General features: G+C 42.8%; 1 protein-coding gene across 5 annotated transcripts in view; it reads left to right on the top strand.

Moving 5' to 3' along the window:
• PTPN22 (protein tyrosine phosphatase non-receptor type 22) overlaps nt 1–26,124 on the top strand; it is a 65,321-nt gene that overhangs the window by 5,763 nt on the left and 33,434 nt on the right. For 2 of the 5 annotated variants that reach the window (XM_036272062.1, XM_036272060.1), the window contains exons 4-11: nt 22,294–22,402; nt 22,639–22,715; nt 22,875–22,970; nt 23,402–23,440; nt 24,100–24,171; nt 24,285–24,344; nt 24,899–25,041; nt 25,541–25,607. In XM_036272062.1, coding sequence (XP_036127955.1) covers nt 22,294–22,402; nt 22,639–22,715; nt 22,875–22,970; nt 23,402–23,440; nt 24,100–24,171; nt 24,285–24,344; nt 24,899–25,041; nt 25,541–25,607 — 663 coding nt within the window. Of the gene's footprint in view, nt 1–360; nt 541–10,605; nt 10,819–22,293; nt 22,403–22,638; nt 22,716–22,874; nt 22,971–23,401; nt 23,441–24,099; nt 24,172–24,284; nt 24,345–24,898; nt 25,042–25,540; nt 25,608–26,124 lie in introns of those variants that run through there. The other 3 variants (XM_036272064.1, XM_036272063.1, XM_036272065.1) reach the window with 3 other exon arrangements.

Below are 26,124 nucleotides of genomic sequence, written 5' to 3'. Positions count from 1 at the left end.
ACATCTGTAAAGCATATTGGTGGTTGAGTTCTAGTCTCAGCCTGGCTTTACTCTTACCTGGTAAATTTCTGGGTCTTTGTGTAATGTCTCCGGTGTCTGCTGAGGCAGTTCAGAATCATCTTACTATTTGTTATCTTACAAAAAACTATTCACGTTGTCTGCTGTAGAAGGCATTCTAAGCCCATGTCTTAGTCATCATGAGACCATCTGCTCTCACAGAGCACTCCCCTTCACTGCCAGGATCAGCAGAGGCCCTAGTAAGAGCTACATTCCCTGGCAGTACCTGCAGGTCATTCCTGCTTTCCTTAGGAAGTCCTGATGACCATCCCTTTGACTGCTGGATATTCATTGACTTCCTAGGAAAATCTGGAGAGCTGAAGAAGTGGAGTGTTTCCCAGCCTGAACATCTCTTCTTCTTTGACTAATCAGCCAAATTAAAAACCTCTTTCTTGCCCAGCGGTGTGGTCCAGTGGTTGAGCGTCGACCCATGCACCAAGAGGTCACTGGTTCTATTCCTGGTCAGGGCACATGCCCAGGTTGTGGGCCCAATCCCCAGTGGGGGCCATGCAGGAGGCTGCCAATTGATGTTCTCTCTCATTGATGTTTCTATCTCTCTCTCCCTCTCCCTTCCTTTCTCTCTAAAATTAAATAAAAAAAAATTTTTTTTAAAACAACCATTTTCTTTTGTACAGAACTGAAAGCTGGATGATTTATTTTCTATTGATCAAGTTGGTAGCAGCTCCCAGAGATCCATGGAGATTTTATACTTCCTGTTTGATGTGAGTTGTGATGAGGTTCTATTGAAGCAAAGCCTCCAGACACAGAGCAATGAGTTGTCAGCAGTGAAATTCCAGGCAACCCAGGGCAGGCCTTTGCTGCAGTTATTTTGGGGAGAAGGGAGCACGCATTAAACTATTCCTTCAGGTTTAGCCCTGACTTTGGTATGAATCTTGTCTACTAATTTTGCAGTCAGAAGGATTTCAGAGAGATTTTGCGTTGGGAAATCTTGTTACTTTAAGTTGAGGATTTTCTTTTAAATTCATAACCTAAATTTTATGTTAATTTCACCTGAGCAGAATAATTTAATGCATTTTCAATATTGGAAGTGAAAAACCAGTTTGTTCATCAGGCTTTCTATTAGAAAGGTCAAAGAAAAAACAGTCACTGCATGTTTACTGCCACAGAATGCAGGAAGTGCTGGCCCACATCTAGAACAGCAGGGCCACCTCACCTTCAGGGGTGGGGCATCTTTTTTCTGCCAAGGGCCATTTGGATATTTATAACATCATTTGAGAGCCATACAAAATTATCAGCTTAAAAATTAGCCTGTTATACTTTGTCAGGCTAATTTGGTGAGGTGTGTGATGTTAGCTGGTGAGGCCTGCTAACATTACCCCTGCATGAAGCTAGCTGCATGCCATAGTGATTTTCAAAGTGAGGTCACATGCCTCTGGTGGACCTTATTAATGGCTGATTTCCAGGTCTGTTCCTAGAGATTCTGTACAGGTGGGCTGGGGCCTACTATCCTACCTTTGTAACCTTTGTAACCAGTTCCACAGGTGATTCTGATGTGCAGCCAGAGTTTGAGAACCATCACTTCAGAGCAGGGGTTGGAAAATTATAGCCCAAAGGCCCATCCAGCCTGCTACTTTTTTTGTAAATAAAGTTTTATTGGAACACTCACTTGTTTTTGTATTATCTATGACTGACTTAGTACCGCTATGGCAGAGTTAAGTAGTTATAGCAGACACCCTGTGGCTCCTTAAAGCTTAAAATATTTACTCTCTGGCCATTTCAGTTTACAGACCCTTGCTGTAATGCTAAATGAACATTTCTCCTTCTGTAATTTAAACTCTGCTGTAATCCTGATAATTCCTGGCAAACACAATCGTAAATAGGATAACTCTTTTTTTAGAATTTAGTCTAAGAGTGTTTGTTAGTTCTTACATGGTCTACACTTTCTCTAGGACTTTTGGAAAATCAGAGAGTTCTGTGGCTCCTGAGTTGTCCAGAGAGGGTATGCATTCCCCTGGCCTTACCACAAGTGATCGGAGGTCATTGGAAGTAAAGCGTATGGTTTCTATGGTCTGCATATCTCATAATAGTCCTTAATAATCTCAGAGATTAGTAGGTAATCATCAAATAGAAACAACTTCGTCCAGAGGCTATAAAACCAGGTCACCTACCTGCATGGCAGGAAGGAAAACATTGCTATATCTGTTTTTGAAGAGGTGTTAATGTCTTTGGCTAAAGTTTACAGAGCTAACCACATCCCCTCCCTTCAGCCACCCAGCTATCTGGCTCCCCTAAGTGCATAGAAATAAAGACACAGTTTTGCTAATATGTTCTGACTTTTTAAGTAAGGCTATTTCCTCCATTTTTGGATAAATCACAATAGGTTAGTAAGCCAGAAATGAGATTTCATGTTTCTATTTAGTAGATATTAGTTTTTTTTATCCTCACCTGAGGACATTTTTTTTTTCATTTTTTGTTCAGATAGAGTGGGAAGGAGAGAGAGAAAGAGAGAGAGAGAGAGAGAGAGAGAAACATTGACGTGAAAGGGACACATCAAGTGGCTGCCACCCACATGACTAACCAGGGCCAGGGACAAACTGCAACCGAGGTACATGCCCTTAGCGGGAAGCGAACCTGGGTCTCTCTGGACCGCAGGTCGATGCTCTAACCACTGAGCAAAACAGTCCAGGGCCAATATTAGTTTTTTTGATACCAATTTAAGATACTCGATGTAGTCCTTTGTAAAAGGTCTGAGCCGGTGGGAGATCACATCCACAGCACAAGGCCAATGTAGAGCAAAATGGCTTTATTGCATGTGCCTGGGTGCAGGCGGGCTGAGCCGAGAAGGGTTCAGCATTGAATAACAGTTGGGGTGTAGGTTGTACACTCTACTTTTAGCTTCCGGCAGTTCCTGCTGATGTTCTCTGCCCAGCTCATCGTCCACCTCGCAGTTGGACTGGTCTGGTATCTCGTCTTGCATCTGCTGGGTGATTCCTTGTCTTTTGGATAACCTGATCATCATTATCCATACTCAACAGAAGGCTGAGCAAAGGTCATGCAAGCAACACGATTTTTCACAGTTTCTGCCTTTTGCAAGCTTTTACCTTTACCCTTTAAAACATTACTAACCCTTTTATTTTGTCCCTTACAAACTCAACATGGTAAATTTTGTGATATTTGGCCTCATAGGTGAAGTCACTGTTTTTACTTTGACTAATGCTCTTCTGGTCATGAAATAAAATTCTTCTATCTATGCATTTGAACTAATTCTCAGCAAGTACAACCTCAATTAAATGATATAGAAACAGAACAGATTGGTGGTTGCCAGGGGCAGTGGGTGGGAGAGTGGGGGACATGGGTGAAGGGGATCAGAGGTACAAACTTCTGGGGATCTAATGGACAGCAGGTGACTATAGGTGACAGTACTGTATTATATATTTGAAAGTTGCTAAGAGAGTAGATTTTTAAAGTTCTCACACACACAAAAATTGTAACTATGTGAAGTGACGGATGTGTTAACTAAGCTTATTGTGGTGATGATCATTTAGCAATACACACACACGCACATCAAATCATTACATTGTACTCCTTAAAGTTACCCGATGTTCAATGTCAGTTATATCTCAATAAAGATGGAAACAGTAAATTGAATGCTACAGTTCAGAATCCAGCAGCCTCCTCTTTTTCCTCTTTTCTTTTCCCTCTTAGCCACGCCAGCTCCCTCTTCTATCCCATATTGCCCATGAAATATCAGAAGGTGAATCTAGCTCCAAGCATACTGCAGTATCTTAGTGAATATGGTGCCCTAGGGGTTACACTGGACAAATGGGTAAAGCAGCCATGGCCTAGCTGCTGTGTTTGTGGGTAGCCCCCTTATCCTAGGAAAACTGAAGTGATGGGACGGCAGGAAGAAGGCACTCTAGTCCAGAGATTAAGAATGCATTCCGATGGTCTAGACTGATCATGTGACATTGGATAAATAATCCAATTCCTTTGTGCCTCAGTTTCCACATCTTGAAATAGAGATGATTTGGTAACTAATTCATAGGATTCTTGTGAGGGGTAAATGAAACAACACACTTTGTAAAGGGTTCAGCCCAGTGCCTGGAATATTATTAAGCACTGCTTAAACAATTTGGAGCCCCTGTGATTTGGAGTTTCCAAAGTTCTAGCTTGACTTTTAAAAAAAATCTCCATTATAAAAAAGCTGTGGTACATATACACAATGGAGTACTATGCAACTGTAAGATAGAAAGATCTCCTATCCTTTGAGACGACATGGAGGGACCTGGAAAGTGTTATCCTGAGTGAAACAAGCCAAACAGAGAAAGACAAGTATCATATGATCTCACTTATTTGTGGAATATAATGAACATAACAGTCTGAGGAATAGGGTAGTCCCAGAGACGTGGAAGTGGGGTACAGACTGACAATCCCCAGAAGAGGGGGTGGTGGGGGGAGAGATAAACCACAGAACTTATATGCATGTATGCATGAACAATGGACATGGACAACAAAGCTGGGGACAGGGCGGGGAGGGAGAGGGAGGGGGGAATCAGTGGGGGGAAAAGGAGAAACATCTGTAACAAAAATAAATAAATTAATTTAAAGAAAAATTTTCATTAACTCTGTTTTTCATAAAAGCAAGCCAACAACCTATGGTTTTACCTTTCACCTCAATGTGGATGATTTGTAAGTCTGACTTATTTCCATTTTTCCCAAATCCATATTCATAAACTCTAATTCTTTATTTCTATATACCCTTTGTATCCCCATACTTTCCCTGATTGCCATCTAAATAGCTCAAAACCTCAGTCAGTTTTCCCTTCTCCCTCTCTCCAGTCCTACTCATCCACTAGTTTTTCTCGCGTGTTCCTTCCTTTTTGTTCTGATCCTTCCTGTAAGAGTTTATTACCACCTGCCTGGGCTATTGATCAAAGCTGCTAGTTAAGCTTTCCATGGGTCCTCCTGTTCCAGCCTTGCCCTTTCCAGTCGGTCCTATGTACGGTCTGCCACCAGATCGACCAAAGTTGGGGTTCCTTTGTCCAATTTATTTTTAGGTATGATATAACTCATTTTGAAATTATACATACCACTGAAGGAGATTAAGAGACTTTCAAAACTTTATCAGAAGGGAATGTTTTAAAAATCAAGAAACTTTTGCCCTGGCCAGTATTGCTCAGTGGTTAGAGCGTTGGCCCGCGGACCAATGAGCCTCGGGTTAGACTCTGGTCAAAGGCATGTATCCCGGTTGCAGTTTGTCTCTAGCCCTGGTCGGGGTTGTGCAGGAGGCTACCAGTCAATGTGTCTTCTCGCATTGATGTTTCTCTCGCTCTCTGTCTCTCTCTCTCTGTCTCTCTCTCCCTTTCTCTCTCCCTCTCTCCCTTTTTTCCCCCCTCCCTCCCACTCTGTCTGATGATAGATAGAAAAATATCCTCATGTGAGAATTAAAAATAAATAAATCAAAATCAAGAAACTCTTTCCCAAAGCATTGCTTTGATTGCCATTGTCTTAAAATCTTTCAACGGAACTTTTGAAGGTGATTAGATATGTCCATATCTTGATTGTGGTGATGGTTTCATGTGTGGATACGCATGCCAAAACTTATCGAATCGTACACTTTGAAATGTATGGGTTATTGTATGTCATTAATACCTCAATAAAGTTGTTTAAAAATCCTTCAGTGGTTTTCTACTAGCCATTAAATAAAGCCTGACTTTTCAGCCTGGTTTCAAATTTCCCCGGGGTTTGGCCCCAACTGCCCTTTTAACCATATCAATCAAGACTCCTCTGTATAACCAATGCTCCAGTCAGACTGAGCCACTTACTAAGCTATCCTCCCCCATCATTCTCTGTGTTTCGTATTGCTTTCTGTCAGGCTCTATAGACATCTTTAAGACCCAGCTAAAATGTCACCTCCTCCATGAAGGCTAGCCAGACAACCTGAGCAAGAAGTAATCTTTGCCTCTCAAAATTTTGTTTGTACCATGTTTATGGTCTTATCACAAATGGCCTGAAATTACAGTTATTTGTATATTTATGTTCCCTGCTAGAATAAAGGACCCTTGAATGAAAATATTTTCTTAAACACTCCTGCAGCACCCCCTGCCCCATTCTCTTGCATGTGTATGGCTCTCATAATGAATGAATAATGAACATCAAATGAAAGAGGAGACTTAAGTTTTGACTATATTTTGAACAAAATGCCAACCAAGCCTCACCAAGTGTCTTGAATCTCTAATTTTTTTTTTTAAAAGGTGAATTGCTTCCTTTTATTGCAAGCTATTTGTTGACCTTTGCCTCCTGAGGATTGTTTCTGAAACCAAAGGCAGAGTACAAGTCCCCCTTCCCGAGTGTGTGGGGGAAGCTATGAAGTTCACAGCAGGTGACCTGAACAGCTTGAAGAGTCTCAGAATGCCATGGTGACAAGAAGCAGATTGGAAGCTGGGCAGGGGACGTCCCTGCTGTGGATGGTGTGAAAACATGAGCAAAAAGTTTTGTCAGAGGTGCTTTAGAAGTCTGCTCTGTGCCTCTTTATAAAAGAAGAAAGGAAGGTCTATTCTAGAAATAAGGAAAGTATTTTTCTGGCCATTGCAGCCCCTCGGGGCTGGATTGTGTGTCCATTAGCAGCCCCATTCCTTTCGTCGTGAGCAGGAACACTCAGGGAGGCCCTCTTTGCCAGGCCCTCCCCTCTGCTCCTAGCGGAGTGAAAGTGCCTAGCCAGAGACAAGCACAGACCGCCAGGCAAGAGACTTGGAGTAACTGACGCAGTGAGTAACCAAGTCAGCAGGGACCTCTCACCAAAGCCTAACCACATTGTACAGCATCCTTGATCACAGTAGACTGCTTTCAGGTATGCTCAAGACCACAGTGAGCCCTACACATTACACAAGTGCATAGAAGATACTGCCATTGCCTTTGATAGACTTAGAATGACAGGGGACATTTTTGTGTATTTTCTTTTGAATAAACTCTTCAACTGGTGGGAGACAAGGCACATGAAGAAACTGAGAAAAGTTCTATAGCTGAATATAAAAACTTATACGGAAAGGAATCAGGCTAAGAGAAGGTCATGGAGAGATGGAGTTAGGGACAAAATTTTGAAAAAACAGTAACTAGGCTGTATGGCTTTATTTTCATCTTGGTGAACATTAGGGGAGAGGTGAGAAGCAGCGGAAGAAGTGGCAGGAGAAGGAACAAGGTCTATGGGTGACGTGGTTGGAACCCAGATTTGTTCCCAAAGACTATCAGTAAGGATTTTGGTTCTTCAGCATTAAAGTGGAATTTTCAGAACTTTCTCCCAGCCTCAGTTACCAGTAGACACCAGATCGGAAAATATATAGATAGGAAGATATCTAGGAGCTTATTACTGTGGGAATCCAGATGTGAAGGGAATGGTGGTTAACCTGGGATGGAAAAGGCAGGTTGAAGCTAAAAGACATTGAGGAGAAAGGACCAATAGGCCTTGGTGATGAAGAGGATGCTTACAAAGGACTGAGTGTTCCACAGATAATACACATACCTCATATCAAACCAATGACCTTGGGATGTAGGGGAAGTGGCTTCCCCAGGGAAAAACATGCCTCCTCAGGGTAAAACATGCCTTCCCCAGGGTAAAACATGCCTCCTCAGGGTAAAACATGCCTTCCCCAGGGTAAAACATGCAGAGAGAAGAATGTTCTGAGAAACCTATGGACTAGTTTATCTTGTCCTCATAATCTCCCCTGACATTCTCTTTGGTTAAAGTTTTTTTGTCATCTAATTCCCGACCTCTGTGACACAGACATTTCCCCTTAAACTGGCACCCGCCCCTCTTGTTGGAACAGGTGACGGTGTGATGGGCACTCCTCTCTGCTGTCATCTTCCTTCTGAACAAAGAGACCACACGAGGGAGCAGTGGGATGTTCCTTTCTCACTCTTCAGCTGCTCATTCACAATTTTACTTTCCACTAGAACGCACCCTGATGGTTCTGATAAAGTGTTTAGGCAGCTTTTACTGCATGGAATTGTTGTGTTCACGACGGGCTTGTGCCACCCTGGTTTAAATGTTTCATTGTAAATTCTTAAAACTCTTTTAGGGACCTGGCAATCTTTACTGCATGACTTGATCTTCCCACAAGATACAAATGAGTCAACAGAACCATCATCCAAAAGCATCACACTCCGGTGGCCCTCCAGCACCTGCAGAAGGAAGTGTGAAAAATTAAGCAGTTGCTTAGATTTGTTCAAAATAGAACAAAAACCTTTGTTTACTCCTCCAGTTTATTTTTTGCTTGCTTGAGTGGTCTGCTCAGGAAATGGCCTTTTAGCTAGGTGGGTTTTTGAGGTTTGGTTATTTCACGATGTTTCTATATCTTTTGGTTTTAGAGTCGAAGAGACTCCTAAGAACTGCTGCTTCCTTGAAAAAGATCTGACACTGTTTAGCTAATAGCTAAGACACTATTTTCAGATCCTTATATTTTGCATAAAAGTCTATGGAGGGCATCTAAGCAAGTTTTTCTTGCATATATCTATCTCCGTTTTATTCCTCCCTAAGAAGAGAAGAAAATTAGAGATTGTTCTGAAATATGGGCTTGGGGAAAATAGATTTAAATTTCATTTTATTATGTATCATCTTGTTTATTAATAGTAAGGTTCTGGTTTTGATGGAAGTGAGGCATTCTTAGGGGACAGATTATGAAACTGTATATATCTCTTTCTCTTCCACATACAGAAAATCATTTGCCTTTTCGGGTTATGCTTTGCTCCTCTGCAAAAAAGCAAGTGAGTTTGGAATGTTTTTATTTTTATCAGTAATTAAGTCCATATCTTTTCCTTCTGAGATGCTTTATTAGCTGGTTAAGTATGTTTTTCACCATGTTCTGGCTTGCTCACGATTGTATACCCAGCTCCTCATGTCATGCTTAGCATTTGGTGAGCACTCAATACATTTATTAAACAAATGAATGGATGTTTGTGGGTTTGTTTTTTTTTTCTAATTTAAAAAATGGTATAGTAATTTTAAAAGAAAAAATTTTGAAAGCATCCTTAATTCCAACAGTTACATAATTGATTCTTTTTTAAAATCTTTTAGTCTTCATTTAAGCATGTACATAGTTTTACATGGTTTTGGTTATTGTGAACTTGACATTTTGGCTTTTTAAAAATTGCCCCATATTTTATTGGTTTTAAAATAGCCAAATTAAACATTGCATTATTTAGAGCACCAATAATCTCTCTTTTAATGCTGAAAGGGATAATTTGAGAAATACTATCCTATTCTCAACACATGTTGTTGAAGAATTGTGGTTCACTTTAATGTATTGTGTGGCTCGGGACTGAAACTTCATCGGCGTCCACTGCCACAGGCAGTGCACGGAGGGCCCCCGCCCACGGTGAGGCTCCGCAAAGTGGGCGAAGCTGGACAGTGTTCAGAATCAGGATTTCCTAAAGGCAGTGGGAGGGAATCCTGTTGCAAAACAGCAAGGTTGTTAATAGCTCGAGGAAGTACTAACAGCACATTTTAAAATTTTCTTAAGGATTATTTCAGACTAATTTTGTCAACACATTTATTGAACTTCTGTCCTCAGATGATCAGCTGATTTTTGGTCATTCTCATGCCGAATGAGACACTCTTGGGTAGGTTTGTACCCATCGAGGAGACAATCTATGCTGAGATGTGGAACTTTTCCGATGGCAGCCTACTGGTCAGGCAGGGTCAAATGCCACACACACAGCGTGACTTCCTGAAACAATGGCCTTTTATTCTAAGACATAAGTTGCAGAGTAGAAATGTCTTCTCTCGAAATAGTTCTTGGGCTTTCTGCCCTGAAGGTGAAGCTGTTGCCAGCAAGATAGTTGATTTGTTCTTTTTCTGGTATTATAATTTTTTTCATTTCGTACAGGGGATATTATACCAACTTCCTGATTAGTTTCCCCTCGTGGGGGTCACTATGTACCTGGACCCCGTAGAGACCAATGCTCTGGGTCCTTCTATCCAGAGCCCAAGTGAAGCTCACACAGTACTGGAGGGTCATGGAAGTCCTGACACCCACAGTGCTGCACTTCATGGGGCCCCAGGAGAGGCACGGCTTTGTCAGAAGCAGCTGACTTTGTGAACTTGAGGTCTACATGGCAGACTTGAGTTCTGAATAAAAATGCCTTTTCTGATAAACAGAAGTTTACCAGTGATCACATTGACAAGAAACTTTCTAAAAAGCTTCTTAACTCTAGTGTCCTTTCTGGGCCTAACAGAACTTTGCAAAGTTCATTTGGGGCGTGAAGAAACAGGTGTCAACAGGCCTTCGTGCTCTTTGGGGAGGTGGGGAGAGGCAGAACCTCTCCATGAAAACTGTAATTCTGCCTTAGCACTAGGAGCAAACAAACAAAAAAAAGGTGAATTTTACTTAAGGGTGATGGAGAGGGCCAGTCTTGAAGCTAAGCAGACCACACGTTAGGTTCTGGTTACTGTCTTGCTTGTTAAAAACTTGAATTGTAACCAGGTTCCTTCCTTGAGAAGGGAGGCGCTAGGGCCCTGGAGTGAGATGATGGCTTTGTTGTGTGACCACAGAGGCTGGTTACGTACTAATTTCCTCTCAGGCTTGTGATGAAGTCAGTAAACCACAGCCTTCAACATGCTCTGCTGGGGCTGTAGCAGTGGCTTCCCGCTGGTGTCTCAGCCATGACACACGTTGGACATGCCCTCCCTTAGCCACTCCGGCCTCAGCGCTCTTGCCCTGCAGCATGGACCAAAGGGAAATTCTGCAGAGATTCCTGGCCCAGAGCAAGAACAGTAACAAAGAGGAGCTTGTCAGTGAATTTCTGGTGAGTCCGAAGCGTGACACCCTCCGGGTAGTCACATAGACTGTTTCACTGGCTCAGGTGGTACAGCTCTCCTAGGCCACAATGCTCTTGGCATAAAGTGACTATCAGACCTCGCAGGAGAGAAGACAACCGAAGAGTTTGACTTCTCTGAATTTTGTGTGTATTTTAGATATTCTCTCCAAAATATGATTTTTAATATTTTCTTTGCCAGTTCTTGGAGTTTGACTGGGAAACCTCGGGCAGACATCCACAATTCCAGGTGTATAAATACTAGTATTAATTGAACATCTGGCGTTCTCAGGTGTCTGAGTTGCAATTTCTGCTTCAAATGACTAACTTAATTAATATTGAGAGGCGAGAGACCAAGGTTAACTTTTCACGGAACAGTTTCTTAGCCTTCCCTTGGGGTTTCATTTGGATGACAGGCTCTTCTGGAGCACCAAAGCTACCTGCTGCCACGTTTATTCTTTTCTTTCTCTCCAAGACAGAAAAAGATCAGAATATGTGTCTTTGCAGTAACAGGGTTTCCTTAAGCTGTTGCTTGGCGGGGCGGGATGGCTGGATGCCGAGTAGAGACCAGTGAGAGACGGGAGAGAAGTGAGCACAGGGTACGAGGGCCCGCAGGGTCGATTCCCGGAGGAACCCGGGTCTCCGAGGGAGCTGAGGGCACTGACGCGGTGGAGCCGGGCAGGCCTCGCTCATCCCGCCACCTGCGGTATCAGGCGACAGAGGTGTCCCACAGCACCCAGGTGCATTTCGGACCACTCCCAGCTGTGTCAGAGCTGTAAGAACTTCAGGCCTTAGCTCTTCAGCTGTGAAGAAATGGGAAAAAATAAGGGAATTCAAGTACAAAGCCTGAAATGAAATGACTCTGTCACCAACCAAATGATCAATTATTTGACCTGCTCCCTCATCTCCCCAATCTCTGTTTTCTAACTTCGAAAGTGGGGAGAATAATATATGTCCTACCTAGCCTCACAGAATTGTTGTGATGATTAAATATCAATAATAATTCAATGTGGCCATTCATTCAGTAATATTTATTGAGCATCTACTATGTTCCAAGTTCAGTTCTAGGCGCTGAGGATACAATAGTGAACAAAGCAACAATCTTTGCCCTCATGGAGCTAACATTCTGGTACCAGATCGTAGATAAGAAAATACTCTGTAAAGTCTCTAGTGATCAGATATTTCAGTTGAATTTTTACATATTATAATAGAAACCCCTGTGTCAGCTCTACTTGGATAATATTGTGGTGTCATGAAAAATGGGCTCTAATTGCCACTGGCCAGGCCATCTGAGTCGCTCTCAGTAGGGTTAGCAAGGAGGGAGGTCAGGGGACAGTCCCGGCCTGTGTGTCTGCTTAGACAGGTACCTGTCCCTGGACTGTAATTCCTGAGCCAAATTCACCCAACACGTAGAGGTAAAAAATGAGCTGAGGGGAGAGTGCCAGCCTCTGTTTGATTTGGTTGTGTTTTTAAGAAATACTGTAACCCTGGCCAGTTTTCTCAGTGGTTAGAGCACCATCCTATAGACCGAAGGGTCTCAGCTTCAGTTCCCCGTCGAGGGTACATACCTGGGTTGCAGGTCTGATCACCACCCCTGGTTGGGGTCGTGCAGGAGGCAACCAGTTGATGTGTCTCTTTCTCTCCCCAACCCTTCCCTTCCACTCTATGTAAAAAAATCAATGGAAAAATATCCTTGGGTGAGGACTAACCTAATAATAATAATAATAATAATAATAATAATGCAGACTATATCCCTAACATTTCACCTTTTCTTAATTCAATTATTATAACCTCTGACCAAATCATACGGCCACTTCACCTTGTTTTCTCTGCCTCCAGCCTTGCCCCACCTTCAATCAATTTTCCATTCAGCACCCAAGTGATTTTTTAAATAATACAAATCTGGTCATTTTTTCCCTACTTAGAAATCTTTTATAGATGTTCTTTCCTCCAGCTGCTTAAAATTGTGAACTATAATGCACATTTAGAAAAGTACATAAAATGTGTGTAAGTATAATTATAAAGCAACCACCAACGAGGTCAAGGAATAGAACATTGACAGACCTCAGAAGACTATCTGTCCTTCCCCGCCGGGTCCCTCACCCCACCCCCACTCCCACCCTGTCCTGCCCTGGGAATGATCACGATCCTGACTTGTCTATTAATCACTTCCCTGCTTTTCTAGCTCCCGGTTTAAGGACCTTGTTTTTGGGTGATTAAGTGGAACCTCACTGTTCACTGACTCATGTCCTCCAGTGGAAAAACAGTTTTGCTCTCAGCCCCACCTAAAGGTTCAGCTGAGATACCAAAGAGATGAGCTTTGGGGGAGCTGGGGGTGGTGGATGAGGCCAGACTGCTTGCTTGGACTAGATGAATACTGCCATAAACTGGGGGGGGGGGGGGCATCCCACTGGGTCATGTCCCACCTCCCACTTAAGCCCTTAATGTATTTTTCCAGGATTTGATGTCTCTGAGGCTCAAGGACATATTCTGTGACACAAGGCCACTGTTAGCCCCACTGGATCCACGACTTAGACTTCAGTCCCCACGTGCCCCTGGGCCAGCTCTCTCTGGGCAGAGCACAAAGCCCTGCTGGGGTAACTGAAGCCGGTGCCATGCTGCTTAGGTCTGTTTCCCCAGGCCGAGACTAAGTTCAGTCACCTTTCTGTAGTTGGAACTGCCACTGACCGCTCCTGTAAGGTTCCCATGCAGTCCCTCGGATATTTTCTGAGTGCTTAGCACGTGCAAAGTGTTGTGCTAGAAGCTGGCGTGCAATGCAGGCCCCCTGCCTTGGTGCAGCCTGCCGCCCACGACGGTAGAGGCTGTCTCAGCGAGGCAGGCGCTAAACAACTAATTCCTCTGTTACATGTTTAATTATAATTGTATCGTCTTGGTGGGGTGTCAAGGAAGCATCACATTCATTATCTTATTTACTACACATTAAAAAAAATAACACCCTATGAGGTAGTTATAATCTCTGACTTACAGATGAGGAAACTGAGGGTTGGAGAGATTCAGTAATTGGCCTAAGCTTACTCAGCCATTCAGCCATAGACATGAAATTTAACCTGGACCTGTCTTTTCAGAGCCTGTGAAATAAGTGTCTTGCTTCAGCCAATAACACTGCGTTTCTCAAAGGGCCTAGCCTGAGGGTAAGTTAGTACAGTTTCTGTACTAATACAGTAGAGTTTCTATGTAGCAGAAATGGCCGTGTGCAATGACACTATTGAAAACTTATTTTTTTAAGAAGCCCGATTGTTGCTATTCTTATAAAATAATATTATTGCAAGTAAATAAGTAAATAAATTCACCATAGTACCAACATCCCAACAAATAGAGTTTTGTTTTGTGTGTGTGTAGAAATTCTAGTTCTTATCCTTGTTGTTGTTGTTAATCCTCACCCGAGGATATCTGTCCATTGATTTTTAGAGTGGAAGGGAGGGAGGGGAAAAGGGAGAGAGAGAGAGAAAGACACTGATGTGAGAGAGACACATTGATTGGCTGCCTCCTGCACAACCCTGAACAGGGCCGGGGATCCAACCTGCAACCCAGGGAATCAAACCTGGGACCCTTTGGTCCACAGACCGATGTTCTAACCACTTAGCAAAACTGGCCAGGGCAAGTTCTTGTCCTTTCCTAGTATTGTAATTATTAGGCATAGCTATAATTTTTTATTCTTATTTTCACTTAACATTACACTAAAATTATCACGTTGATCAAAATCTATATTAATGACCTCTCATGCAGCACGGTATAATGAAAAAATAATAATCCTTATAATAGCTATTACTTCTTGACCTGTTATAGAAACTTTCTAAATACTTATATAGCAACTCATTTAGTCTATTGAGGAAGGCACTGTTATTATTTCCACTTTATAGATGAGGAAACAAAGACACAGGGAAGTTAATTAACTTACTCAGAGTCACACAGTTAGTACATGGTGGAACAGTTCTGAATTCAGGTCGTCTTGCTTTACCATCTGTACTTGCAACAACTTTGGAGTCGGATAAATCTGGGTTTGAATTTAGGTTTTGTCTATGATCAGCTCTGTGACCTTGAACAAAGTAATAAAAAGTGAGAACAAATAATATTCACTTTGCAGAGCTGTGGTAAAGATCATAGAATAAATATACAAAATGCCTGACATGTAGCAGGCACCCATATGATACAATTATTTCTCTATTGTTGGACATTTAGGTTATTTCTAATTTTTCATGATTACTGATAATACTGCAATAACTATGTTTGTCCATGTGGGTTTTCCCTTCTTTGGGCTTATATCCTGAGGCAAGAACCCCCAAAGTGCTACTACTGGGTCAAAGAATATTAGCATCTAATTGGTTAAGTATTGTCAAATGTATTTCCAGAAGCTTTTTACTTCGTAGTATCTGACCTTATCATTTTCTCTACCACCTTGCTGGTCTTAATTTGATAACTATAAAAGATAATATAGACACATTGTTTTTACTGCTTACCATATACAAGGCAATGCTAGTGGTTTACCTTATATAATCTTTTTTTTTTTTTTTTATCCTCACCCGAGGACATTTTTCCATTTTTTGCACAGATAGAGTGGGAGGGAGAGAGAGGAAGAGAGAGAGAGAGAAACATCGACGTGAAGGGACACATCGAGTGGCTGCCACCCGCACGACCAACCAGGGCCGGGGACAAACTGCAACCGAGGTACATGCCCTTAGCGGGAACCGAACCCGGGTCTCTCCGGACCGCAGGCCAACACTCTAACCGCTGAGCCAAACCGGCCAGGGCACCTTATATAATCTTAATCACTACAAGTCCAAGAGGAAAGTATTCATTTTACCCATAAAATAGCGAAGCCAGAATTTGAAACTCTGGTTTGAAAATCTGACACTCTAACGCTTTCTAACTTTTGAGCCTGTATTCTTAGTTCTCTACCCTTGTCCGCAGCCAGTTGCTTCCAGTTTATCCATTGGTCTTCACTTTAAAATGTTGCAGAATCTAGCCCAGCCGGTGGGGCTCCGTGGTTGAGCGTCATCCCTCGGGCTGAGCGGTCCGGTTTGATCCCTGGTCAGGGCACACTCCCGGGTTGTGGGCTTGATTCCCAGGAGGGGGCTTGCAAGAGGCAGCTGATTTATGTTTCTCTTTCTAATTGATGTTTCTCTCTCTCTCTTAAAAAATCAATAAAAACATTTTTTTTTTTTTTTATCCTCACCTGAGGACATTTTTCCATTTTTTTGTTCAGATAGAGTGGGAGGGAGAGAGAGGAACAGAGAGAGAGAGAGAGAGAGAAACATCGATGTGAAAGGAACACATTGAGTGGCCGCCACCCGCACGACCCACCAGGGCCAGGGACAAACTGCAACCGAGGCATGCGCCCTTAGCGGGAACCGAACCCGGGTCTCTCAGGACCGCAGGCCGACGCTCTAACCGCTGAGCCAAACCGGCCAGGGCTAAAAACATATTTTTTAAAAAACTGCAGAATTTGACATATACATAGAAACGTGCTTCAAACACACACACGCAATTTAACAACTAGCAATAAAACAGGTACCCACCCAGATATGGGCATTGCCCATACCCCAGAAAGCCCTCGGGTGTCTTTCCAGATCCTGGCTCCCCCCAACTCTCCCCGGAACTAGAAGTAAACACACCCTGAGATTGCTTTTGTTCTTTGTTGTCTCATGGCGTCAAGACCTAGATATGTATCACTAAACGACTAGACATTAATCTTACCGTTTTTTTAACTTTACGTAAATGAAGCCGTGTTATTTCGCTTTACATCTTTCTTCTCTCGCTCTACATTACATTTATAAAATCCATCCTTGCATAGAGCTGGGTCACTCAGGGCCAGGTCAGTGTCGTCCCCAGTCCTCCCGCAGTCCTCGTGTTCACTGGATTCCCAGGCCGGAGCTGCTGATCCTTCGCCAGCACCCCCGGTTTCTCAGTCCTGTGGGAGCCTTGGGAGAGAGGACACTGCCCTGCAGATGAAGGCACTGAGAACTACCTTGAGCAGCTCTGGAGACAGCCCAGCTTTGATTCCCTCTCCCAGCCAGCCTAGGAGGACCATGGCTCATTTTCCCACTCAAAAATATAACTTACGCCATGTCTTCCATCGGCAATGCAGTCTTCCAAGGCCAAGACACTGTGATCGTTTTTCTTTCTGGTTCTCTTCTGGGAGTGATGTTAATTAATTTATCAGTAACTACTTTGCTAGTCAATGAGAAGAACATGCAGAGGACTCAGTCCTGGTTTCTAGAATTTTATGGCCAGGACCCCAGTTCTGTTTTTCTGTCTTGAAAGGAAAGGGTTAGTATAGACCACAAACCAAAAGAGTGTCCTCTTAGCTTATCAAGTACACACTGAATCTGGTTTCTCATCAGGCCCGGGAGGGATGCTGGCCTCTTTTCTTTTATCTTTATATATTTTTTTAATTACAGTAGACATTCAATATTATATTAGTTTGAGGTGTATAGCTTAGTGGTCAAACATTTCTATAACTTACAAAGTGATCACCCCAATGACTCTAGTACCCACCTGGCCGAATATAAAGTTATTAAAATATTATTGACTATATTCTCTATTCTGGACTGACCTCTATTCTCTCAGCGGCTCGCCCCTGATTTCTCCTGTTGGTGCCAGCCCCAGGGAACTCACATCTACCACTTTGTAATTTGTAGAAAAATACCTCTCCCTTTGACCTATCTTTTGTCCTCCAACCCGAACCCACCTCCATGGCCCTGATTTCCCTCTTACACCCGTTTGTTTCCTCCTCTCAGAGTCTCTCCTCTTCCGGGGAGCTTTATCAGTTCTTTGTCCTAATTTTGCTCAGTTTTGTTCTCTGTTGAGGTGTTGGAGCCTGGGGGTCTGGCAGGGAGAAAAAGGGAATAAAAAAAGGACTTCACAATGATCTGACTTCAAGGTAAGCTCTCTAGAGAAAAGAAATCTTCCTCACTTTCCAAATTGATAATTCTACAGGAATTTCCTATTGGGATGTTTTCTGAGTGTCTCACTTTGTCATCCAGCCTGATGACTCCAGGAGTAGGAAAAAAACACGCATCCTGCCCCATCGTTGAAGGTGGCAATCAAGGCAGTTAAACAAACATACTTCTCTCTCTCTCTCTCTCTCTCTCTCTCTCTCTCTCTCTCTCTCACACACACACACACACACACACCCTTTATCTGTAACCTTTTACCAAATTGACTGAGGCATCTGTTCTCAAAAGGGCTTTGTTTACAGCATTCACGCCCCAGCCTTAGTTCTGGAGATTTCTAGCAGGAACAGTTCTGAGACTTGACATTGTTTCAGCAGCTCTGGAACCAATGGCAACCTGAAAATGGTCCTTCTGAAGGTGCGTGTGAGCAAAGAGAGCTGGAAAATTAGTATAACCCGGGTGGGGATATTTGACAGTTCCTCATGTGTCTGCACCATGTTCTTAGTGCAATTCCCAAGTTAGCCCATTTGAATGCATCTTGATGTCAAAACCTGCAGTATAGTTATGAGTTCAGCATCTCCTAATCCAAGTCTGAAAATCCACAAGAATGTTGTGGGGGCTAAAAAAACATTAATACTTGTCCTTCCACCTTCGAAGTTCTGGCTAGTCTAACTACCAAATTAACAGAGGCAAATTAACAGGACAAAGTCAAAGTTTAATACATGCACAGGGGAATTCACATAAAGCATGAAAATTCTGAAGACAGTGAGGCAACATTGTGTACACAAGACATTTTTGGACAAAGGAGAAAGGGTGTGGGGGGAACAGGGTATTAGATTTTAGAAGTGAGAATGTGCGATTTACAGGTAGTTGAGGAAGAACACACATGGCAGGAAACTCCTTGCTGGGTGACTCAGAGACGGTGGGGCACAGGGGTTTTCTAGCTAACAGGGCCCTGTCTGGAGCCCTCTGTCTGTCATACTTGATTAACATTAGACCAAAGGGAACATTCTAAGATTTCCTTCCTGAAGTAGGTTTCTCTGTCTGAATCTCATGGACAGGAAAGAGGAGAGGGTCAAAGATTCTTTCTGAGTCTTGTTTGTTAAGAAAGAGCTTAAAATCAATATCCCCAAAAGGCAGTTCAGGGTGGCAAAACTTTGGTTCCCTTTAGGGTCCAAGTGGGGAGAATCTTAAGAACCTGGCCAAGGAGTGGAGAGCTTTTCCTAGTAGCAAGGGGGGTTCACTGAAGTTGTTTTGAGCATGAGAGAGATTAAAACAGTAATATTTTAGTAAGATTATTTTGGCATAATCATGCCTAACGAATTTCAATAGGAAAGACAGAAAAGTGGGAGGGTGAGTTTAGAAACTATTAACAGTTCAGCCTCGAAGGGAAAGGGCCTGAGGTAAGGCACATATAATGGGCTCAGGGAGGAAGGCCAGACAGTGCGTGGAAAGAATCGGGGGAACTTGCTGACCGAATCGGAGGTGGGAATTGGGGGGAGGGGGAACCAACAGTGACTCCCAGTTTCCAGAGAATGGCTACCTGGGATAAAGGCAGGGCCATTGGCATCAACAGTGGGAACAACGATGGTAAAATACCCAAGTGGACATGTCTAGGACATGGGTGTAAATTCAGGATTGAAATTTAGTAATCTAATCTCAGTATAGAAATTTGAGACATCCAATAGGGGTTGGAAGTATAATTCAATTTTGACCAGTTAAATTAAATGTTACAATATTGGTATGCCTTCTATAAGCGTAGATGATATTTCTGAGCAAATGTATGTAGGCGAGAAGAGCAGAGAGTTGAAGACTTAGCTTAGGAACTTTGGATAATTCCCAGTGAAAAGATGGTAGTGGATTAAGAGCCAGTAAGAGTGAGAAATGGAAAAGAGAAGTCAGAGAAAAAGAGGAGAACCAAGATAATGTAGACTAATAAGGGCCACAGGAGGAGGAAATTTCAAGAAGGAAGTTAAGAGAATAAAAACTGAGTAAACGCTGAGCCATCTGACCCATAGAAGTAATTCATGATCTTCACGTGACCGACTATTAAACAGTGGGGAAATAATAGCAATTATGTTCTGTAGTTAAACTCAACAAATATTTATTAGCTGTCACGGATGTTTTATACCTTATCTTTCTCAACTTCAGTAAGGGTTCCCAAAGGTCTGATCTATTAAACGTGGTTTTGTCACTGGACCAGTTCTGTGCTGGGCACTGGCCCTGCCCCAGCAGGAACCAGGAGCTCCGGGCTCTTGGCTCACACAGGAAACAATTCAAGAACAAGTCCGAGTGAGAGCAAAAGCAAGTTTTATTCAGGTACAGAAAAAAAGACTAGGACTGGAGCTCCTGGAGACAGGATCACGGTTGAGTCGCCTCTGCCCCCGGTTGCAAGTCTACAGGGTGCACCGTGGAAGAAGCTAGAGCATGCTTCCAAGTGGACCCTGCAAACGAGGGAGCAAGTTGCCCGTTGGCTCAGTGAGTTCTTGGGATTTTGTGTGTTTCCAAGGGTGGGTTGTTTCAAAACTTTGTGGCACCAAATTCTGACCCCACCTTCTGGTTGAGGGGGCCCTTGTTCCTAGTATGGTCTATACCAGAAGTGTCATGGCGTTGGTCCCTTCAGTCTCCCTCGAACTTGTTGTGTCAGTTTTCATTATAAGATGGTATGATGAACGTTGGGGTCGTTCTCTGGTCTATTTTTCTTCCATCTTGGACTGATCTGGGTTTAGCCAGCCCTTGTTTTGTTGACTTCTGTGGCCACTGCAGGAGTTTCCTAGCATAAACTATTTCCCTTTGATCAAGAGTGGAGGTGGGGGCTCCAGGAGAAAACTTCCTCTGTCCACTTGTCTGGAGTTTGCCCTAACTTCTTTCTATCCTGCCTGCGTCTTTGAATGATAAGGTGTTATACAAGGTTGATTTATAAGAAGGAGCTAAAGAAGAACCATCATTTCCTCTGACCTGAAATTTTGGTGTATAGTATAATATTGACAAATGGGAATAATATTAAGGAGTTACTTCACTATCTTAAGGAATCTTGTTCAACCAAATTATGCTTACCCCTGACTAACCCAGACCCTATTCTACCAGCAGAATATGGTACTATTTAAAGGTCATTGTTTGGTCTTGGCCAGTTTGGCTCAGCAGTTAGAGCATCGGCCTGCGGTCCAGAGAGACCTGGGTTCGGTTCCCGCTAAGGGCACGTGCCTCAGTTGCAGTTTGCCCCCGACCCTGGTTGGGTCGTGTGGGTGGCAGCCACTCGATGTGTCCCTTTCATGTCGATATTTCTCTCTCTCTCTCTCTCTCCTCTCTCTTCCTCTCTCTCCCTCCCACTCTATCTGAACAAAAAATAAAAATGTCCTTGGGTGAGGATAAAAAAAAAAGTGTCATCTGGTGAGGAAAGAAAGAAAGAAAGAAAAGAAAGGAAAGGAAGAAAGAAAGAAAGAAAGAAAGAAAGAAAGAAAGAAAGAAAGAAAGAAAGAAAGAAAGAAAGAAAGAAAGAAAGAAAGAAAGAAAGAGATCATTGTTTGGTTGATGGGGTGGGCTTGATGTTTGGGTCATATTAAAAAAATGACTGCTTTTGGGACTGAATCTTTGAAATTTTTCTAACTCTAGAGAGATTTTATTCCACTTAAGCTCAATTTCTACTTAATATAGCCCTGTAACCGCTCTAAAAAAAGTAAATTAAAATTTTAATATATGACCCTTTGGGTGGTGCCTATAGTTTGCCTTCAGAAAATGTTGATTTTTTAAAAATATTCACCAGTTTCACCTCTAAGTCTTAGCTATGCATGGCTCAGCTGCAGTAAGTGTGATCATTTCACTTCTCCAAATGTCCCTGGACTCTCCATCCTTAGCTCGGAAGCTCTGTCACGCATGGACTCAGCCCTAGAGGATGCTAAAAAAGCTGAAATGGAAATGTTTAGGTAGTGGAGAAGGAAAGTGTGGAGGCTAAAAAAATATTAATACTTTTCCTCCCACCTTCTGCATTCTTTGGCTGGGTTAATAACCAAATTAACAAAGACAGATTAACAAGAGAAAATCAAAGTTTAATACATGTGCGTGGGGAATATATAAATGAAAATTCCAAAAATGGTGAGGCAGCATTGGGTATTAAGACATTTTTAACAAAGGAGGAAGGTGGGGAACTGGGTATTAGATTTCAGAAGTGAGAATGGGCGATGTACAGGTATTTGAGGAAGAGGGGAACACACGTGGCAGGAACTGGGCAGCTCAGAAACAGTGGGACACAGGGACCTACCTGCCTGAAGCCCTCTGTTCCCCATGCTTCATACAAATTAGACCAAGGGGAACGTCCTAAGATCTTCTTCCTGAAGCAGGTGTCTCTGTCCGAATCTCTTGGGCAGTTAAAGGGGGAGGGTCAAAGTTTGTGTCTGAGTCCTGTTTCTTCAGAAACAGTTTAAAATTAATATCCCAAAAAGGCAGTTTTAGGGTGGTGCCTTTGGTTCCAACTTTGGTTCCTTCAAAAGCTCTCTAGAGATAGCTCCTTACCTCTTTTCTTCAGGAAGATTTAATTGTTGGAATTTTATTACAGAAGCTGAGAAGACTAGCCGCCAAGTACAAGGCAGACAGAACCTACCCAACAACTGTGGCCGAGAGGCCCAAGAATGTCAAGAAAAACAGATATAAGGATATCTTGCCCTGTAAGTTTCATTTCTCCCAAATTCAATGTTTCCTATCTCTTTTTACCCATCGCTTGCTGTTTTCAGTCCTGGAACATGGCTTTAACAAGTGAGTTCGTACTGTTTATGACTACAAAAAACATTCGTTCACTCACTCACTTTTCAAACCACTGTTCACAGTGTTAGTCCTGACTTCCACTAACTTCACTGACCAAGCCCTCTGAATTGTACTATGTCTTTCTTTGTATTATGTATAGATGATCATAGCCGCGTAGAGCTGTCCTTAATAACCTCTGATGAGCACTCCAGTTACATCAATGCCAATTTCATTAAGGTATACTCCATATTTCATATTCTCTAGTACCTGCAAAAATGGGGGAGGATACTAGACCATATTTTTCCAGATACCTAAAAAAGGGTGGGGGAAATATACGAGACAAGAACAGAAGGGTATTAGTTGTAGTCACCCGGTGTAATTTCTGTTCCCCTTTAGGGAGTCTATGGACCCCGGGCTTATATTGCCACCCAGGGACCTTTGTCTACAACTCTCCTGGACTTCTGGAGGATGATTTGGGAATACAACGCCCTGGTAAGAGCAGAGTTACTTTTTTACTATCTTCTCTCATTGCTAGGGAGAGAGGGCATGAGGGCATGAGAATATGTGACTGAGGTTTCCTATGTGTTAGATGAGTGCTTTTTTATTTTGATCAGTCACTAGAATTTCGATGTTCCGGTGCCTTGTAGTCAAAATCACAAAGTCACTCTTCAAGGAAATGAAAGTTCTCATCTTTACGGGCTCATTTGTTAATAAAAATTTATTGATTTGAATAGAGAAAAGGGAAGTGAGGACAGAGAGTAGGAAGGATAGGAGCAACAGTTTATAATCGATCAAGATTTCTTTTTTGGTTAAAAAAAAAAACAGAAAAGAATAATTAATACATTCTGACCCTGGGATCTATGTATTAACTGCTCTTTCTAAAAGCATCAATGGTTAAGTTTCTATCTGTTTCATCTCCCCAGATCATTGTCATGGCATGCATGGAGTTTGAAATGGGGAAGGTGAGTTCTTTCTAGTAAAGGGAAAGGAACAAAGAATAAGAAGGGGGAACACTAGTAGCAGAACTTAAGTGTATCTAGGTAAAATGTGTGTCCATCTGGCTAGTTTTCAGTTTAGGAATACCAAATGACAAGACCTTTATAAAAAACTCCTAAGGACCCCTTTTGTCCATTTTCCCAGTAGACTCTGCTTTAAAATAAAAATAAGCACCCTGGCCGGTCTGGCTCAGCGGTTAGAGTGTCAGCCCATGGACCAGAGAGTTCTGGGTTTGGTTCCCGCTAAGGGCATGTACGTCGGTTGCGGTTTGTCCCCAGCCCCGGTTGGGGTCGTGTGGGTGGCAGCCACTTGATGTGTCTCTCATGTCGATGTTTCTCTCTCTCTCTTCCTCCCTCTCACCCTCCCACTCTATCTGAAAATAAATGCAAAAAAACAAAAACAAAAAATATGCTTTTGAAAGTAACCATTCATCTTCCCATTGTGTGAATCAGACAACTTTAACTGTCAATCAGAGCTTCTAACCCTGTCTGACCAACACAGCATCCACCAGTCACATGTTGCTACTGAGCTCTTGAAATATGGCTGAATGAGGGGTTGGGTTTTGTTACACAGAAGAGACTAGAATGCATGGAGGGAAATCACTATATTCTGTTTTGTGCAACAGAAAAAGTGTGAGCGCTATTGGGCGGAGCCTGGAGAGAGGCAGCTGCAAGTTGGCCCTTTCTCCGTCTCCTGTGTGAGTATGATGCTGTGTCCACACGGCCGAGCCGGTCCTCCAGGCTCTCTTTACAGACAGTAGTTTTTTCATCTTGGTCTTTGAAATAACTAATATTTTAATTTACTTCTCAGGAAGCTGAAAATAGAAAATCTGATTATGTAATCAGGACTCTGAAAGTCAAGTTCAACAATGTAAGTAGAGAATTTTGGTAAATTCAAAAGCCTACAGAGAGCAGGCAGGTTAATATGTATGTGACTCGGGCTGGTCATGAGACGATGGCGAATAGTGGGGCCTTTGATGTTCTGGAAAAATCCTCACATTCAAAAGAGACCTTTGGTGTAATCTAGGCTCCCCAATCTATTGCACACCATGGCCACGTATAAAACAATTGTAGGGTGAATGGAGGCTGGGAACCAACTTGAGAGCTCAGGTGCCCAGTCTGAGACAGAGTATTTAATGTGTCAGCATCTGTGACCTGTCTGAAGTTTCCCGGTTGGGAAGCTCTGGTCTGGACTATCTTCGTTTCTACCTCCTCTTTTGAGTGGGACATATAGGGACAGACCATAATACGTGGCCTGAAATCACTTAACTGTTCTTCGAAGGCATATGGTCAGCAGAGGTCTGTGGGGAAGAACGCAGCATAAATTGCAGAAAGGAAACAGATGCTACTTAGTGAGTGAGAGTGGTGGAATGAGGTGGAGTCCTAGCCTTGACCTCTCCTTTCATTCTGGCGAATTTTTCATAGGAAACTCGAACTATCTACCAGTTTCACTACAAGAACTGGCCAGACCACGATGTGCCTTCCTCTATAGACCCTATTCTTGAGCTCATCTGGGATGTACGTTGTTACCAAGAGGATGACAGTGTTCCCATATGCATTCACTGCAGGTATGATGCTGTGTGTGAACCTTCAGCCCAGAACAACCCAAGTGCCCCAGTCTGCCAGGGCTCTTGCTTTAACTGAAGGGAGACAGACGTTGTTATAAGCTAAGGTGTGAGCATGTGAGATGTAGGCTCCTCTCCTCACCTCGCTTTTTCCAGTTGATGAGAAAGGAACGAAGCTTAGAAAAGAGTGGTAGAAAGAGACAGATCATAACAGAAACAAACTATAATAAATTCAACCCGAGAATTAAATGGATACTTTTCTGGTAAGTAGCTTGTGAACAACACAGCTCTAGAGACTCTGGCTGTGAGCAAGTTGCCCAGGACCTGTCCTGAAGTTCATAACGGCATGTGGTAATTTGCAAACATGTTCAGAAAATGGTAGTGAAAGTTTTACTGTCTCCGGGTTTTCTCTTCCTCAGCTCTGCTGGTGAAATTTGCCAGCTACTGTCAATGATCCACTGTCTGCAACCATAAATGCTCCCACTGTGATTTTTTATTTCAGTGCGGGCTGTGGAAGGACTGGTGTTATCTGTGCAATCGACTATACGTGGATGCTGCTGAAGGATGGGGTGAGTTTCTCTCAGCAAGCACTTCCCACTTGTTTACCTTGCTGCTTTCACCTTTTCTAATATTGACTTGTTTGTAGACCTGCTTTGTCAGGTGATTGAATCAGTTTCTAAGTTGGTGGTTGTCAAACTGTGGTCCCCAGACAAGCAGCGTTAGTATCAGCATCAGAAATGCAAATTTTAGGCCCCACCTGGGATGGATCGAAACAGAAATCAGTTGGCGCCCAGCAAGCTCTCCAGGTGTTCCGATGCCTGGTTGAAGGACCACTGCCCTAAGTTACACCGTCACCTTCCTTTATCCAAACTGCGTTAGTGCACTCAATTTACCACGGTCAAACTTTGTGTTCCAATCTATACGTCATGTTTTAAAAGTCTAACAAGAAATGGGAAGTTTAAGATATGGGCCATAGAACTATCTGCCAACTTCTTTTATTTCGTAAAGCTTACACTTGCGCATCTACTGAGCCTTCTTCTTCATTTTATCTTTAACTTTGGGCCTTTGATCAGCCCATGTGAAATC

This window comes from Molossus molossus, unplaced genomic scaffold, assembly GCF_014108415.1.
Source record: "Molossus molossus isolate mMolMol1 unplaced genomic scaffold, mMolMol1.p scaffold_m16_p_20, whole genome shotgun sequence".
Classification (NCBI taxonomy): domain Eukaryota; kingdom Metazoa; phylum Chordata; class Mammalia; order Chiroptera; family Molossidae; genus Molossus; species Molossus molossus.
Note: the sequence above shows the minus strand (reverse complement) of the source record. Positions and strands in the feature narration are given on the sequence as shown.